The sequence below is a fragment of the Ahaetulla prasina genome, chromosome 1 (assembly GCF_028640845.1).
Source record: "Ahaetulla prasina isolate Xishuangbanna chromosome 1, ASM2864084v1, whole genome shotgun sequence".
Classification (NCBI taxonomy): Eukaryota; Metazoa; Chordata; class Lepidosauria; order Squamata; family Colubridae; genus Ahaetulla; species Ahaetulla prasina.
In genome coordinates this window covers 54,859,060-54,877,347 of record NC_080539.1, presented here as the reverse complement: position 1 = coordinate 54,877,347, position 18,288 = coordinate 54,859,060, and the positions used below count along the sequence as shown (strand labels likewise).

The following is an 18,288-nucleotide window of genomic DNA, read 5'->3' as shown; positions in this document are numbered from 1 at the left end:
CTCAAGGTTGGACGGCAATCCTGGAGTATATTCCAACGAATCTGTCGGCCAAGGGGATGCGAAAAGGAAAGGGGACAGTGGTCTCCCCATTTTGCCACACGCAGAGACCAAATGCATAGTCTTCTCGCCATGGGAGGGCAGCTCAGGAGAGATTACACGTCCCAACGCCCGGACTCCTGGGCAAGGACAAGGCTGCCGGCCTTTTCCGATCGCGCTTGATAATGGTGAAGCAGCCGAAGGTCTCGTGTGAACATCCCCCACATGAAATCACCTTGTTTGCTAGCGTCGTAATCAAATTTCAGATCAGTCGCTCATCCCAACATCTTAATAAAACGGCTGAATTATCCCGTAATCGACCGTGATTGGCGAAATGTTTCTATCGGGATTGTTGAACACTGCTTTACAGTGCCGCCCAGTTCTGAACCCAAAGCTTAATATTTAGGTTGCAGAGGAAAAGAAAAGAAGAGAGAAGAGAAAAGAAGAGAAAACAAAACTGGCTAGGCTGGCGCTTCTACGGCCTGCTTGTCTCGCTCTCCCTCTCGCCGCTCGAGTTCAGCTAGTAACGCTTGGATTTAACTGTAGTTCTTTTAATTGCGGGACGCAACCAAGTGCTTTGTGCAAGCGATAGGTTTTAATCATGTGAACGCGGGGATCCAAAGCAACCAGTAGATCACAAAGCTTGATCTTGGTCTTTTTGAGCTTGGTCTTTTTGTGTCCAGGACGGGCGCCCACCGGAAGAAAGTGGAGCAGAAAGCACCCAGCTGCGTTTATAGAACCCTTCCAGTAACTTTAGAAAAACACATCAAAGGTTCAATGTTTTCCACACTTAAACAACTTTAAGACGTGTGAATTTATGCTCTAGAATTCCCCAGCCAGCATTCTGGGAGTTGAAATCCACACCTCTTAAGGCTGCAAGGTTTGAGAAACTCAGCTATACCAAATCACTTAGCATTAGGTTCCTTATTCATATAATCATGAGGACCTTCTTTACGTTTTAATTCATTAAAATTTTTGATCCTTTATTTTACTTTTTCAATTAACCAGCTCCCTCATTAAGCGCTATATATAGTATCACACAGTGGTGGGATTCAAGTAATTTAACAACTGGTTCTCTGCCCTAATGATTTCTTCAAACAACCAGTTTGCCAAGCTGCTCAGAAAGTTAACAACCGGTTCTCCCGAAGGGGTGCGAACAGGCTGAATCCCACCACTGGTATCACATATGTATATATCCCAATCCCAATACAGAGTTTTTTGAGGTGTACAGAATGGATTGTACTAGGCCAAAAATGTTACATAATCCTATGTAGATCTGTCAACAAATTGAAAGCAATTGGTAAGGTGGTTTATAAGGGGTGTTTGTGAAAGAATGTTTGGGTTCCTTGGAAGTTTGAGGGTAGATGGAACTGGGATGCAGAGAGAAAAGAGGGCAGGAACTGAGGATATACATTGAAGGTTGGCAGTTGAAGTTACAAGCAGCAATCTGTGGGTGGGCTGCATTAAAAAAAAAAAAGATGGGATTGTTGACTGACAACAATCCTACCATCTAGTCCTTTTTATTTTCCCCTGAAGCCAGATCACTGGATGGTTGGTAGCCCTGGGTTCCTGCTGCTGCTGCTGCTGCTTCTGAACACAATATTGGCTTGTAATAAACCTGATCCACACATTTTTGTTGTTAGTTGCGAAGTCGTGTCCAACCCATCACGACCCCATGGACAACGCTCCTCTGGGCCTTCTTCTCCTCTACCATCCTCTGGAGTCCATTTAAGTTCACACCGACTGCTTCAATGACTCCATCCAGCCACCTCATTCTCTGTTGTCCCCTTCTTTTGCCCTCAATCTTTCCCAGCATTAGGCTCTTCTCCAGTGAGTCCAACCCTACAGTGAAATCCCAAGGCTGTTAGTGCTTGGGTACTTCAACTTCCTCCCAAGAGACCTGAAATCAGGAGTAGCTCAGGAGTTCATGGGCACTCTCAACCTGACCCTGTCATTGAAGGCACAACACAGTTAAGGTTACACATTTTGTAACCTTACTTATTTTGTTTGAACAATTGAAATGTGGAGGTGAAAGACATTACTATAGGAAAGGCTGATTTTTGTCTTGCTGGTGTTACTTTCCCTTCCCCGAGGAAAGTAGGGCCTTTAGACTTGATCACCCCAAGTGCCTAAGTTTGGGGGGAGCTTGGGATTTTACCTGAAAATCTGCTGGGTCATTTGGGTATGGTTTTAAGTCTGGAATCGGCAAATTATAGGGGACTTGAATCAAATTCTTCTTATAGGGCCTCTCGCTGTACACTATAGCTTTGGTTCTCCAAGAAGCCATGGGAAATAAAGCCCAAGTGTGAGTTCTGTTGGCGAAAAGGAAAGAGCAAGTTATAACAAATAGGTTCTGGAATCCTTTTTGCTTGTTTACCATCAACGGCCATACTTCACTATGTATGTGTGTGTTGGAATTTGAAATCACATGACTGGAGGGAAGAGCTCTTAGATTGGTGTACAATATTTAATAATTTTCTGAGTTTCTGCCCTATTGTCTCTTTCCTAAGGATGAAATAGGGAATTTTTCCTTTTCTAGCCAACTTCAAACTCTCTTTTTTTTGGCGGGGTGGGGAGTAGTCTGCTCCTATCTGTATCAGAATTTGATCCTGTTCAGGTTCAGAAAAGTGCCGTGTTGACTCCTTTAATTTCACTATTCCGCAGTTTGAAAATATGAAACCAAAAAATAAAATGCTGATTCATTTATTTAGAAGATTTTTTCCCATCACATGAACATTTTTTAAAACAAAGTATATCTTATCAAAAGTATAAAATACTGTTTCTCCCTGCAAACTCTTACAGAATCCCTTTGATTTTACAATTGCCTGTCAAAAAAAAAAAAAGCTGAATAATCTATACACAGTACTTGCTTTTAATTATGTACCAGGTATAATGCATGCCTCATTCTACCTCATCAGACAAAAAGGAAATTGCCCCCTCCCATGTAATATATTATGAAATTAAGCATTTAGTGCAAACCTGACCCAATTACATCCTGAAATTAAATCACATGCAACTCAGGTGTAATTAAGCCGTAACAGGCAAAAAATTTATTATAAAACAAAATAAAAATGATGCTAAATGTTTTTAAACCAAATATTTTTACACTACACTATACCTCAGAAATTTACAACTTTTTGTAACAATCAATCAGCAGTTAAATACTTCTGAAAATAACGATTTATCCATTAAAATATATTTTCCTTTTTTCTTAGGTTATGTGCACTTTTTAACTAATTCGTTACTGAAATAACTGTGATAAACACAAAACTTCAGTAAATAGAATCTCCCCACATACAGATTTTCTGGCAAAATATTGAAGCATATTTCAATAACATTTTTATAGAAGTACCAATATTCTTTCAAGGATTCTTTTGCAATTCCGTTAGGTTAAATGTGCATTTTATGACATCTCTGCATATCCAGAGTATGCTGGATAGAGGACAGAGTAATTGTTTTACATAATTTTAAATGAAACAATGCATTATTATCAGGTTCATCATGAATTAGTCCAATGATCAATTGCAATACTGTCAATTTTACCAATACCTTCCAGTACATTGTAAGAATACAATCCAATGGCACTAGTGCTGTGGTTATAAATCTAAAGATGTAATTAAGAACAATTTTATATTAGAGACTTATTGTAAAGAAACTTAGAAATTTATATCCTGAAAGAGCCTCCAAGTATGCTGGATGAAGATTTTGAGACCCAGCCTCATCTCATCTGATGGACATAGTTTGAGGAACACTAAAACCTAATGTTATTTAGATGAATAATGGCCTGATGCTTAATGAAGGTAATGACCAGCTTCTTAATGAAGGTAAAAAAAAATCTGCCTTATAGTTTTATATGAAAATAATATAGATCAGCTTGGAATTATCTGTTGTGAGCTTTGCACTTGTATCAAAGTGCAAATAAATGGGCAGAACCATTTTGGGGGATTGGTTTACCCCACTCATGCTGGGTCAGTGGCAGATCCCATCAGCCAATGAATTTCAGCTGGTGGGATCCAGAAGAGTCTTTTCTGCTATGGCCTCTGCTCTTTGGAACATCTTGCCATAGGAAATAAGATTCACCCCTTCTCTTTAAGCCTTGAAGGAAAGCCTTAACACCTGACTATGCCATGAGGTCCTGAAGATGGTTGATGCATCAACAGGAAAGGCAAACCCACCACTCCTCTCCAAATTCATGTTTTTCAATTTGTTTTAATGTTTGTAATTTTAATCTGCTTTTATATTTATAATTGGCAGATATTTGTATATTTTATCTTACTGCCATTTGGAGTCGCCTTGAATTGCAAGATGGGTGGCAAGTAAATTTGCTAATAATAATAATATTTTAAAAATAGAGACAAAGCAGATAAAATCTGGCAATGGTTAAGAGTAGGAAAGTTGAAGAAAGAGACCTAGAAGCTAATTCTAGCTGCACAAGACCAAACCTCAAGAACAGATGCATACAACAAATGCATTCAAAGCCAAAGTTGGGAAGACAGTAACAGGTAGCAAATCCTGCTTCTGCAAAGAAATTAAAGAAACAGTGGATCACATGGTTAGCTGCTGCAAGAAGATTGCACAGGCTAACTACAAACAACCTCATGACAAAGTAGCAACAATGGTGCATTGGACGATCTGCAAAAAATACCATTTGCTTGCTTGCTTGCAAGCAAGAACTGATGGGACCATAAAAGAGAGAAAGTAATAGAAAATGAAGAAGCTTTGGAACTTTAGAATTCAAGCAAACAAAAAGGAATCTGAATTTCAATATTATAAAAGTGAAAACTGTTAAAACATTAATTGTGGTTTTGTATTTTGGTCATATAATTAAAATGAGAATCTTAGAACATAGACACAATAATGTTATTGGGCTTATTTTTAGTTTCAAACTTGCCACACCCCAGACATAACAACTGTCTGTAACAGAGATCCCCAACCTCTGAGCCGCACCCCACTAGTGGGCCATGAGCTGTCTGCAACTGGGCCACAGAAATGGGTGAGCATGCACGCACATCCCCACTTGCGTGAGCAGCGGGGAACCACATGCACACATGCTCAATTTAAGTGAGCGCATTTGCATGCTGCGAGCACAAACAAAGCTGTACGCGTGGCACGCTTGCTGTCTGTGCGCATACGGAACCTTGCCTCTCCCCTTTGCCAGTCTGCAAAGCCAGAAAGATTGGGAAATTCTGGTCTATAAGACAGAAAAAGTCTGGATAGTGGATGTGGCAATACTTGGAGACAACAGAATAGAAGAGAAAAACGGGTTAAGATGATAAAATACACAGACCTGCAAATAGAAACAGAACGACTGTGACAAAGGAAACCAAAAGTAGTTCCAATAGCAATAGGTTCTTTGGGTGCAACCCCAAAACAACTGGAGCACCACTTGAACACCATTGACAAAATTACCATTGGCCAATTGCAAAAGCAGCTTTAACTCAGGATAGCTTGCATCCTGCAACAATATCTTTATCACTATCAACCATCCACATCCGCCAATTCCAGGTCCTTGAGAAGGCCTTGATAGATTTTTTTTTTAAAAAGCCAAATCCAATATAAACTTCTACCTGATTGCGCAATGAAGCATATTAATCTATTATCTTCAATTTCTTTGTCAAAGAATTAATACATATCAGAAAAAGAAACCCAACTGATAGCTTGCACTTTACAGCCTACTGACTAGTGAAAGGAAACTTTTGGTATTACTGATAATTTCAACTTGACTACTTTTCATGTGGTGCATGTAATCTATAATTGGGCACAGAACTGATTTGAACACAGTAATTACCACATCTAGAACAATTATCATTGGTGGCCATGACTAGCAAAGCTTTGAAGAGTAGGAACTTTAGGATTTGGCCATATAAAATTGACTTTCACAAAAAATATTTTTAAAACTATTAAATTACCAAATGCTAAAATCTGGCTCTCATGAAAATAGCCATGACTGTGCAAACAGAATAATTTTATGCTGTCACATAACTTTGAGCTCTTTGTTCACTGATAAATTATGCTAGAGAATTATATTAAAAACTGAACCCATTCCTGATGTTGAGAGCCGAGGGTCCCCAATTTTACCCCAAAAACTGGGGTAAACTGGGGACTCAGATATAAACAGGGTGGAAATGAGGCACCTACGGTTGAAACCTCCCTCCCTCAGCTGAGAAGGCTGGCGGCTCCCGCCCGCCCTCTCACTGCACTGGCAGGGCTCATTGTAAAATGTGAAAAAGAAAAAAAAAAAAAAAAAACAAAAAAAACTGAGTATAAGAGGGCTTTAAAAAAAAAACTGAGTATAAGCCGTAGAGAGTATAAGAATTTCAAAATAGTTATCAAAGTGAAAACTGTTAAAACATTAATTATGGCTCTGTATTTTGGTTGTATAATTAAAATGAGAAGCTTAACAAATAAACACAATGTAGGTCTCTCAAACTTGTGTAATGTTATTGGACATATTTTTAGTTTCAAACCTGTGAGTCTATAAAAGACAATTTTGGCAGGCATAAAAAGTGCAATGTTCAATACATTTACACTAACCTCATCAACGATTTGTACACTTGGCAGTTTTAAACTCTTTGGCAATGACCAAAATCTACATGGTTCCATCTAGTTTCTGCACACACTTTCATGATGATATGATTCATCATATCATCATGATGATTCAGTTTACAAAAGTGAATGGAACTGCACCAAGGTTTGCGTAGAACTGCATATGTGCATTCTGCAGCCACTGAGACACAGTAGGCACATAAAATTTATGATGAGAGACAAAATGCAAACCATTCTTTTCTATTTGGATAAATTTTAATAAACATCTATAAAACCAGATTTATTTGAAGGAGGACCTTTTTGAGAAAAATTTTGATTTGCACCTTTTCAGGAGAACACTGCTGTGAAGCTAAAGATAGCATATTATACCTATACTTTCAAAGACAACTGTTTAGTAACTGATTTCCTGTACAAATTGGCTATGCTTCACTACATCAGTCATTAATTTACATGCAATCCAGGAATCTTATATGAAAAAGTGGTGAGTTTGCTTCAGCCATTCTGTCACTGTAAAATCAAAAGTCTCTCTATAATCTCCCTGATATTCCTTTGTTCACTGACCTCACTGTTCCTTCTGAATCTCCTAAATTGGAAGCTTTGAAGTATGGATTATGACTATGGGAACTCTTGAAAAGAAACAATTGTATACATATTAGATTTGGTGATAATAGATCAGATTAGATTTGCATGGAGGAATGACCTAGTTCAGAGGTGTCAAACACGTGGTGCACCGCCCACATCTGGCCCACAATAGGCCGCAGAGTTAGTCTGCGGCCCATCATGGAGACAGTGCAGGACCGGCCCCTGTTGCCCCGGGGCCCAGCTATACCTACCCAGTCACCGCAACAACCAGGCCATGCCCACCTCGGCCCCCAAAGGGAAAACAAAATCCCGATGCAGCCCATGGCACGATTGAGTGTGACACCTCTGATCTAGTTATTCCTTCTGGTTTCATGGTTGTTTCTTCCTTCCAGATCCAAGTAAAGCAGAACAGGATATATTGTTATCAATCTGCCTCTGCCCAAGCAAACAGAACATCCATTTAAATCTTATTAGGAAAGACAATCAAAACCTCCTCAGAATTTTCATTGGGTGTCAAACCTTTGGTGTGAGAGGAAATAATTGAATTAGATTATCTTGATTATAGGGCCAAGCAGAAGGACTATATTAGGTTGCCCTAGTCCAAAATCGCCAGATACTAACAGCTTATTCCATGTCCATCTTGGATTGAAGATGCAGGTATCACTGACTTGTTTTTGCCATCTCACAGTCCTATTGCAGGCCTTTTTGAAGCCAGAATTAACAGAAGTGAACAAAACAAAGTCTCCTGAGGAATTGAAAGAATATGATGTTTCTTTTGAAAGTTTTAAGATATATGGTCTTTTCAGAATATTTGATTCCAAGATTCCTTTAGAAAACAACAATTCTCCTCCACTTTTAGAAAAGAAAAGAAAGGAAAGGATAGGAAAGGAAAAAAAGAAAAGAAAAGAAAAGAAAAGAAAAGAAAAGCAGGAACATCACAAGATAAATGTGTTCAGCCAGTTCTGGATTTAAAAGAATCCAGCTATAGAAATCGTTTAAAATAAAAGGGAAGTAAGAAATATAGTCTTTTCACTGGAGGAAACCGATTTCATGTGGTATCTGTAATGTTACAGACGTGGCTCATTTTGTCTACAGCTCAACATCATCCTGAAGCAACTCTGATTCTTCTTCATCCAGTAAGAGGCTGGGGTTTATCACTTCAGCACTGTCAATTACTTCTCCCAGTTCCTGTACAACATCGCTGCCAAGGTCGTCTCCCTGTTCGACTTGCTTTATCAAGTCTAAATGATCCAGAGGAATCAAACTGTGTCCTGGTGATCCAGCAGTCCTTGCAATTGTGGCTGCCATTTCAGCTGCAACAGCAGCCTTCTGGGCTTTCTGCCTCTGTTGTTCTTCCTGCTGGCGGTGGGTCTTCATATGAGCATTGCGACTTTTGATTTTGAAAAATATCCTAATACAATATGAAAAGGGAGGGGGGGAAAGGGAATCTGTATACATTACAAATGTATATTACATTTTCTCCAAGAATTACAGGGAAGAAGGGGCTGATCCTTCACTGCCGATCAGATATAGGTAATCCCTGGGTTATGAGCATTCCCTTATCAAACGTTCAAAGTTACACAATAAGCGCCCCCAGCCAGTGGTGGAATTCAAATTTTTTTACTACCGGTTCTGTGGGCGTGGCTTGGTGGATGTGGTGTGGCTTGGTGGGCATGGCAGTGGAAGGATATTGCAAAATCCCATTCCCACCCCACTCTGGGGCCAGCCAGAGGTAGTATTTGCCGGTTCTCCGAACTACTCAAAATTTCCACTACCAGTTCTCCAGAAACTGTCAGAACCTGCTGGATTTCACCCCTGCCCCTAACGTTTGTGAACAAGTCCCGTAATTACAAATCTTGCAGCACCACGGTAGATGATCATCCTTACGAACAACCGCAGAGGCTCTGCAACATTCGTCCTGCACGTTGCTGGCTGAAATGGAGCTTCTGAGGGGCAGATCCAGAAGTTCCATTTTGGCCTGCAATGGCCTCTGTGTGTGTGTCTCTGGATGCCCAAACAGAGCTTCTGAGGGATGGATCCGCCCCTCAGAAGCTCCATTTGGGCTGGCAACCTTCCGGGCAAGGCCTGTGGAGGCCTGAACAGAACTGCAGAGGGGCACATGTGGCTGAAAGGCTGGAGAGGAGACTGCTTGCTAGATCTTCACAAGATAAGTGATCCGGCATGGTAAATTGGGGTGGGGGGAAGCAATTGTGAGGAGTTTGAGGTATTTCAATGGGTTAAGGAGGCCTTGGGTGGTCTAAGGCAGGTGGCCTGTTTCATCACTAGATGCCCCATGGCCTTCCCCACCCTGAAATATCTTATGTGCACTTAATGAGCCTTGCATTCGATTAATGAATGTGTGGGCGAAAGGAGGGAGTGATCCCATTCAAGGTACGAGATTCATTGCCACAAATTCTTGGGATACAAATGGAATGGGCAGATTCCATTACATTTGTAACTCGAGGACTACAAAGAATAATTTAACAGGGTGGCAGAGAAGCATGTTCTTAAGATGTTACATATCTCAAGATGTTACCATAAGCAAGAATGCAAGGGCTGTCTTGTTCAACTTCAAAACACTTGTTTCATGTACATCCCTAATCACAACCATGTAGCGTTGTGGTCGGCTAGTAGCCTGCGGAGCTGGCAGCGGAGTCAGACAGTGAGGAGGCTGGGGAGGGACATGGGCCAGTCGTGGATTCTGGGAAAGGCCCAGACGAGGGCTCTGCATCAGAGGCAGAGATGGGGCCAGGGCCATCTGGGAGTGATGTGTGGACTCCAGAGCCTCCAGAGTCGGACAGCAGAGAGGCAGAGGAACAGGAGGAGTCTGTTCCTAGTGCGCACATGCGCAGAGCTGCCAGAAGACATGAACAGTTAAAACAAAAGGGACGACTCGGGAATAAGGCCTGGAGATGATTGGCCCCCTCCCATAAGGCTTAAAAGAGGAGAAAAGGCATGTGGGCACTTTGCAGGAAAGCAACGTTGTTAATTCTGCTCCCAGTCAGCATCTCTGTTTGATTCTGGAATCCGTGTGGCTTTGCCAAGTAGGTCTTTGGCAGAGTAGGTCAAGGGAGATAAAGTTTGGTGATTCTCCTGAAGGACTTCTCCCAAAGGACTTTTTGCAACTAATTGGGACTCAGCTGTGAATGAATGTAATTCATTATTGCTGTTGCAATAAAAGGTTTTTGGGACTACTCATGTGTTTTAATGACTCAGAAAACCTAAGTCACAACATGTAGTACTTCCCTAAGGATTTTGGAAGAGACCAGCAAGAATTTCAATTCACAATTATTTCAAACAACTCCCCACCCCCCCAAAAAACCTATGGGAATTATTAATTGGGGGAGAAGTGATTCTATGAGGGAGAAGTTTTACATACACAATAAATGAATACATTTAAAGTGAAAGAATGTGGTACTGGCATAAACTGGAAATTTCTGGCTAAGCATATACTCACAGATACAGTCTCTTAGTTCTAATCCTATTGCCCAAATAGGGAGATCCTATACATTTGAAGTCTGTGAGGCTGAAAACATTCAAGGGCATACTTCTTTGTTTCTATTTATAGCTTTAAAAACAGAATGCTAAGGAGTTTTCTACAATATCACCCAATAATTCAGTAGGGCTATAAAACTAATGTCTCTTGCTCAGCTTTCTTAAGTGATGCCAGCAGCTAAAGATGCAGATCTCAGGTTAAAGTAGCATAATCCTGAGCAAACCTGAGGTATGCAGTAAATAAAAATTGTGGTTTGTAAACAGCATTGGCTGGATTGACATGTCATGTTAAGCTAAAACCACATGATATACAGAATAAATTCCACCTCTACCTCAAGCCAAAAGAGGGTTAGCTTTGGTTTATGACATCTTAACACTGTCCAAATTATACACATTATATTTTAACACTCTATTATACAGTGATTTGGAACAATCTTCTGCATCCTTGTTGCTCTCTGGATACTTTAGAAGTACAATTCCCAGAATACCCAGCAAGTATGATTGGTTACCATAAGAATTAATCTTATTCACTAAGGCAACTTCCTTACTTTGTTGGGGACTGATTTTCTACATAGAAAATCTATGTTACTGAGTAGACATCTTTACTTACTTGCCACATTCTTTACAGGGGAAAATTGTAGGTGGATCTGTCTCACCACTTGTTGTGCTATGAGCTGGGGAACTCTTGACAGAGCAGTAGTCATTCTGAGAATTCGACTTCTGTTTAGTGCCAGAGCCACCACAGCGGCTTTTGACCACAGGATTTGTACCACCGTGAATACGTGCATGGCCATTCAGGGCTTGTCTGGAAGTGAAAACCTAGAGGGCAAATAAGTCAAAGATAGGTTTTCTGAATTAAAGTTTTAAAAAAATCTGTAATAATGATACTCAAATGGTATCTTGCCTGTTTTCTTAATTTGACCGTGCAAGATAATTTATTTTGAACTCTATTTCTGACTGGGCAGTTATATTCATGAAGACAGCTTCACCATGCATTCTCAGCACAGCTTTTGAACAGATTGTTATTTAGTTGTCTTGGCTAACAGCTATGATCAAAACCACATGCCTACAGAGATCACCCCTTCAACCCTCCGTCAAACCAAATGGCCAATGATGTCTTTTCAATCACTCTTGGGCTTCAGGAATATATTTGTTAAAATTTCTAAACTAATATCCATGACAGAAGTTATCAAAGTTATACTTTACTTTTATTATTCATAAGGTTAATCCCAGGCATAGGCTAAACCAATCATAAGCAACTTTTTTTAGTTGCTTGGAGCCACATTCAACTTTGGAAAAAGAAGGAATAACAGAGCAGTTGATGGCGGCTTTGTGGAATGGGAGAACTCATCCTAGCCTACTTGCCATGACCAACTTGCCACAGATAACTTGCCATGGCGAATACGCAGTGGCCAATTCGCCATGGTCAACTCACTGTGGGAAAATTCACCATGGGCAATTTGCCTCAGGACAACTCGCTGTGGGACAATTCAACAATTCAATTTAATTATTTAAAACAATTAAACATTTGTTTTAATTTTTGTCGGCCGGTGACCTCCAGGGGGAGGGCCTTCTCTGTGGGGGCTCCCGCCCTCTGGAATGAGCTGCCTCTGGGGCTTCTTCAACTCCCCGACTTCCGGACTTTTCGCCGCGAGCTGAAGACGCTGTTGTTTCGACGTGCAGGACTAGCTTGAACATAGTTTTAATTTTAGGGTTTTAATTAGGGTTTTAAACGGGGTTTTAAATTGTATTTAAATTTTTAGGCCGTTATTGAATCAGTTTTTTATATGTTTTTTTAAATTTGTATTGTATGTACTGTGCTTTTATTGGCTGTGAACTGCCCTGAGTCCTTCGGGAGAAGGGCGGTATACAAATATAATAAATAATAATAATAAAATAATATCTTAAGGCCTACGCCACTCTGGACATCAATGTAAGAGATTTTGCATCCAACCTCAATTACTGAATGCATACTGTGAAGTCACAGAACTGCGCAGTTTAGCTGCATCGGTATCCACACACTTCTGCATGTGTGTATTAACGTATTATTAATATGAATGGTTGCAGTCCTCCAGATGTTTAGCCTGGATTTAGCTATTTTATCCACCTATCAAGTCCTTCCCAAGAACCTGACATAGGCAGGTATTTATTTATTCATTCATTTATTTATTTATTTATTTATTTATTTATTTTTCATATTTTTATACCGCCCTATCTCCCTAGGGACTCAGGGCGGTTCACAACCAGATAAAAACATACATATAAATACAAATAAAACATCCATTAAAAAACTTATTATAATTGGCCGAATAATTAAAATGATAATAAAAATAATAAAATCCCCATTAAAACCAATTTGAATTTAAAATCTAGTCCAATCCTGCGCAAATAAATAGATATGTCTTAAGCTCGCGGCGAAAGGTTCGGAGGTCGGGAAGGTATTGCTTGATAGTGTTAAATTTATCACTTCAGATTGTAAGATGCTCCAAGAAAAGCTGCCTTTTGCAACTGACTGATGATTTTGTCAATGCCTAGGGTGTCCAAATGGTACTCCAGATGTTTTGGGATTGCATCCAAGGCACTTATTACTATTTGTGCTATCACTGCTTTCTTTAGCCACAGTTGATTCCTTTCTATTTACAGGCCTTTTTATTTTGTGACCTTATGTGTGTATTACTGTATGAACAATTACACTTACAGCCCCACAATCTGGCATTTCACAGATAAAAGAGGTCGCAGGTAGCCCAAGGCTTGGTGGAGAGTTAATGGGTGATGCAACAGCAATAGACGGTGGGTCAGGGGAATTCTGAATTTCTGTATCCTCTTCTTTTACAGATGCTTTTTCTTCCTCAGTTTGCTCTTCTCCTTCTATTTCCTCATCTTCACCACTTGTCTAAAATTCAAAGACATGCTAGATGATAGTGGAGTAACGGTATAAGAAACTCTAACTGCCCATATATAGAGATGTTAAAGAAGGATTGAAGTAGCTGACATGTACCTACAGATAAACCTTGATTTATCTCAGTTCGTTTTAGTGACTGTTTGAAATGAAGTGACTTGTGACTATTTTTCACATTTACAACCTTTGTAGCATCCCTATGGTCATGTGATCAAAACTAAAATGCTTGGCAATTGACTCATGTTTATGATGGCTGCAGTGTCCTGGGGTCATGTGATCAACTTTTGTGACCTTCTGACAAGCAAAATCCATGGGGAATCCAGTTTCACTTAACAACTGTGTTGCTAACTTAATAACTGCAGTGATTCGCTTAACAACGGTGGCAAGAAAAGTTGTAAAACTCACTTAACAACTGTCTTGTTCAGCAACAGAAATTTTGGGCTCAATCGTGGGCCCAAAGTCGAGAACTACCTGTTCTCTGTTTCAAGATCAATAGGTAGATCTAATATTATTAATTACTAAAGACAAATCTGCTCCAGGTCTGTTTTTTTAAAAAAATCTGTTTTGGAGGTGTGAGACACCTCCAAAACCATATTTAATTAGAGAGAAAATTAATTGACATAATTATTCCTTACACAATGTATTATTCAGAATAACTAAATATGACGAGGTATTTTCAAGTTCCTGTTATTGCTCTAAAACTGTTCTATATTATATAGAAAGGCAACTTCTCTGCACTGGAAGAATCAAGGTAAGCTGCTTTATAGGAAGTTTAATTCCTTATTCATATATATTAATATTATTCTGACTAGCAATGGTCCTTAAGTAGAATTATTTGATTATCAATTGCTTCGTGATTCTTTAAAACTAGAAGTTCCAGGTTCCTTCCGGATATATATGGCAGTTGATCATGCAAATATGGATCTCCCAAGAAAATATTGGGAATTCCAAACTAGAAGCAGTAACACCGATTTCTATACCCAGAAAAACTCTACACTACTGTGGTGTTTGCTAAGAACTGCAATCAATTATTTTAGGATAAAACAACACACATTCTTGTAGCATGGACCAGGTTATGGCATATGTATAACTATCTTACTAAAATGTTTCTTTTCACAAGTGAGAGAAATAATAATCAAATATATAAATATTATCATGGATAATGCAATTTTATGTACTTCAAAACTAAAGGAAGTGAGGCTTACTGGGCATTCAGTTTTTACTTCTGCCTGCCGAGTTCTGTGCCGTCGTCCTAAATGCATGATTTTCTTCCAAGTATAATAGTATTCAACACACTGTGCGACTGTCTTAGATTTCACCTATAATCATACAATAATTCAGACTCTGCATTAGCACATTGTCAGCTAAAATACAACATGAATATGCAGCACACACACTACAAAAATTTCTCAGATATATTCATTAGTATTGTATATATACTTATCACAATTTCAAAACTTTGAAGCAGTATCAAAAATTTAGACTTTGGTTTTGGAGCTTACTAACAAGTTATATGCACGACTAAAAGGTTAAACCATTTTAATCCTGGACTAATTCCTCTTTTGAAACAGATTAAACTGTGACAGAGAGTAAATTGTTGAAAATCAAAGAGTGAACTTCAAAGCTGAGCAAGGGACTAAAACCCAAATCTCCACAATCTGAGATACATGGATGGATGGATGGATGATAGATACATACCATGTTTCTCCAAAAAGAGGTCCGAGTCTTATTTTATTTTGACCCCCCAAAAAACGGCTATGCCTTCTTTTTGGAGGGTTCTAATTATTGACACATCTTGTGGCGGTGGTACCGACAGCCCCACCCAGTAGGAGCCTGCTGCTGGCCCACTTCTTCTGCGGCCGCCTGCCACCATTCACATGCATCGCCCTAGTTTCTATATTTGCCTTTAGTTTAGATGCCTCCGGCAGGCATCTGAAAACAAAACGGAGCCAGGGCTATGTGTGTGAGTGGCGGCAAGTGGCCGCAGAAGGCAAGGCAGGTGTCGGGGTGTAGGAAGCCTGGTAAGTAGGGAAGCTCCACCCTCCATCCCGACCCTAGCTTATTTTTTACCTGTGTACCTCACCCCACCCCCTACACCCCGGGGTGGGCAGGGTCTTAATTAGGGCTAATTTTGTGGGTGGGGCTTAATTTGATCGCATGCGCTCAAAAACATGATAGGGCTTCTTTTCAAGGTGGGTCGCCTTTTTGGAGAAACACGGTAGATAGACAGATTCATGAAATTAATTCATGGTCAAATTGTCAGGTGTTTTAAAAATAAGAACAAATTCTTGCAATTTAGACTTCATTTAAGTCTAAACATGCAAACTTTCACTTAAAAACCAGGCCCACTGGAATTAGCCTAGCAGATAAGTAATAAGTGGTATCCAGAAGATCATGAAAACAAGAGAGAGGAACTGCTCACCATTTTCTGCACAAAAATGAAATCTTTGCCATATGTTGCCAGTGCTTTACTGAACAATTTTCTTTCAAAGGGTGTCCACTGATCGGAACCTGAAGTAAATGAAGAGGTGAAAACCATTATATATTTTTTACTGTCAAATGAGTGACTTTCTTTCTCAGTGCTCAGCCAACAGCACCTGCCCTGATAGAAGCTCCTGTGTGGAATTGGCAGGCTCTCTATTTAATTTGTTGTTATCAGTTGCGAAGTCGTGTCTGACCCATCGCGACTTACCGGCATAATGATAATTGGCTAGAGGGTGTGATTTTGCTCTTTTTGGTTTCAAAAGAAGAAGCATTTCCAGAGCAGCCTGCAATATTAACAGAGACAAAACAAATCAGGATTGTACGTGATTTGTAATTATTAGAATTGCATTCAATCTTTTAACAATTAATTATTTTAATAGATTTCCAATTTTCCTATTTTCTTTGCCTATGATATGCTACATTTTAAAACTGCAGAGTTCTTACTGGACTTGTTTATGCAGTGTCTTGTTGACCTAGATTGTTTCTTGCTTAAGTTGCTATTCTCTGAACAGTTGGAATGGAATGGAACTGGATTTTATTTCTGAGTGCACATAAAATACAAGATATTTTATTAGTTACCAGACATTTGCAGCCAAATGCTCCTTTTTCTTAAAGAAAAATTAGATATGGGTTTTTAAAATAAAGAACCATATTTGAAAGTTTTCAGAAGTTGCACTACAGAAAGAAAAATCTCATTAATGAGATAATTTCACAATTAATTATTCAAATATTTTCTTGATATCCAATTACTTCACGAAATATGTTACTATTTCTAACATGTTCCGTAACCTACCATAATATTTCCTTTAGCTTCAAAGAGAGAATGCAAACCATATTCTATGTTGGTTCCTCCACCAGTTAATATGCTCGAGCAGCACATATTTAAGAGATTGGTCACTGTAATAAGAAAACAAAATTAATGTTCTCAAACAATTCAGCTGCTGAATGCAGAAACGTAACAAGAATGCATAAAGCCAGTGTAAAGACACTAATTCTAACAAATATGAGTTCCTATTTTGAGACAGCTGGGGCACAATAGGAGGCAGTTTATTTTAATTACTTGCTGAGATTTCTCCTCCTCCAGATGTGATTGTTTTTCTATTCTTTTGAAGTTTTCTCTGTGGTGGTTTTTAGCTTGCTTTATTATTTGGTGTGTGTGTGTGTGAAGGACGCTTTTCTATTAAACATCATTCTGAAGTCTACAGGTTGTCCATGCTTCGCAATCTGAAAATGGGGAAGCTTTCCCTTTGGATACTGCTCCCTGGATTTAACAGAAGCATGGAAAGCCAAAACATTCACACACTCCACTTAATCACCTCAAATGCAGAAATGTTCCATCCTTGGAACAGCATTAATTTGTTTAAAAGGGTTGGATGAACATAGATGGAAAATATTACCTTTTAAAAATAAAACAAAAACAGGCAACGGTGACATAGATCAAGTATCAAAGTTGCAGAAGATTGAACATGATGTAAAAAATATAAGTTACTTGTTTGCACCAGTGCTTCCCAATCTGTGGCAAAGGTAAATTAACTAAAGGTACCACTGTTGGAAAGACACCCAGTTGGAAAAAGAATGGGGAGATAGGGAAGCTAGCTTCAACTGTAGGAGGCAGGCCGAATGGTTCAGAACTGTTCCAGAAGATTGGGCAGAAAATCCCAAAAGATTATAAGGAAGCAGATTTTGGCAAGAATCAGAAAATATTTCATAATGGTTAGTACAGTCAGGATTGCCTCCTATGGGCCATTTTCAGACGGGCATTAGGAATTTTTAGATTGATGGAAAGATATGAAACAACAACCAATTTGGGTTGGTCACTGGGACCAGAGGTTTAGTCTTCCAAGATTTCAAACTTGTGCTGGATACGAAACACATTGCCTAGTGCAGAGGTCATCAAACTTGGCAGCTTTAAGACTTGTGGACTTCAGGTTCAACTTCAGAGTAAAACTACCAAGTTTGAAGGCCTCTGGCCTAGTGAGGTTATGAAGTCTCCTTTGTTGGAGATGTTTAAACAGAAGATGAATGATTACCTGTCAGGGATGTTATGGCGTTGGATTTCTGCACTGAGGACTGATGATTCTCAGCTCCCTTCTTATATAGTAGATTTTAAGATTAAGTACCAGTTTAAGAAAGCAATTAATTATCACTCTACAAATCAGCCGAATTGAATGATAAACAAAGGAAGCATATATAGTAGAAATGGACAGTTTGTGAAGTAGGGTATGAAGGGTATGAAGGCAAGAGGA

General features: G+C 39.3%; 1 protein-coding gene across 19 annotated transcripts in view; it reads right to left on the bottom strand.

The window, feature by feature from the left end:
* Nucleotides 1-6,354: 6,354 nt before the first annotated feature.
* The window catches only part of TRERF1 (transcriptional regulating factor 1), a 102,140-nt gene continuing 90,206 nt past the window's right edge, over nucleotides 6,355-18,288 (bottom strand). For all 19 annotated transcript variants that reach the window (XM_058165267.1, XM_058165278.1, XM_058165268.1 and 16 more), the window contains 7 exons: nucleotides 16,836-16,939; nucleotides 16,251-16,326; nucleotides 15,981-16,069; nucleotides 14,764-14,877; nucleotides 13,358-13,552; nucleotides 11,270-11,478; nucleotides 6,355-8,575 (listed from right to left, as the gene is read on the bottom strand). In XM_058165267.1, the coding sequence (XP_058021250.1) occupies nucleotides 8,254-8,575; nucleotides 11,270-11,478; nucleotides 13,358-13,552; nucleotides 14,764-14,877; nucleotides 15,981-16,069; nucleotides 16,251-16,326; nucleotides 16,836-16,939 (1,109 nt within the window). In that variant the 3' untranslated portion in view covers nucleotides 6,355-8,253. The remainder of the gene's footprint in view (nucleotides 8,576-11,269; nucleotides 11,479-13,357; nucleotides 13,553-14,763; nucleotides 14,878-15,980; nucleotides 16,070-16,250; nucleotides 16,327-16,835; nucleotides 16,940-18,288) is intronic.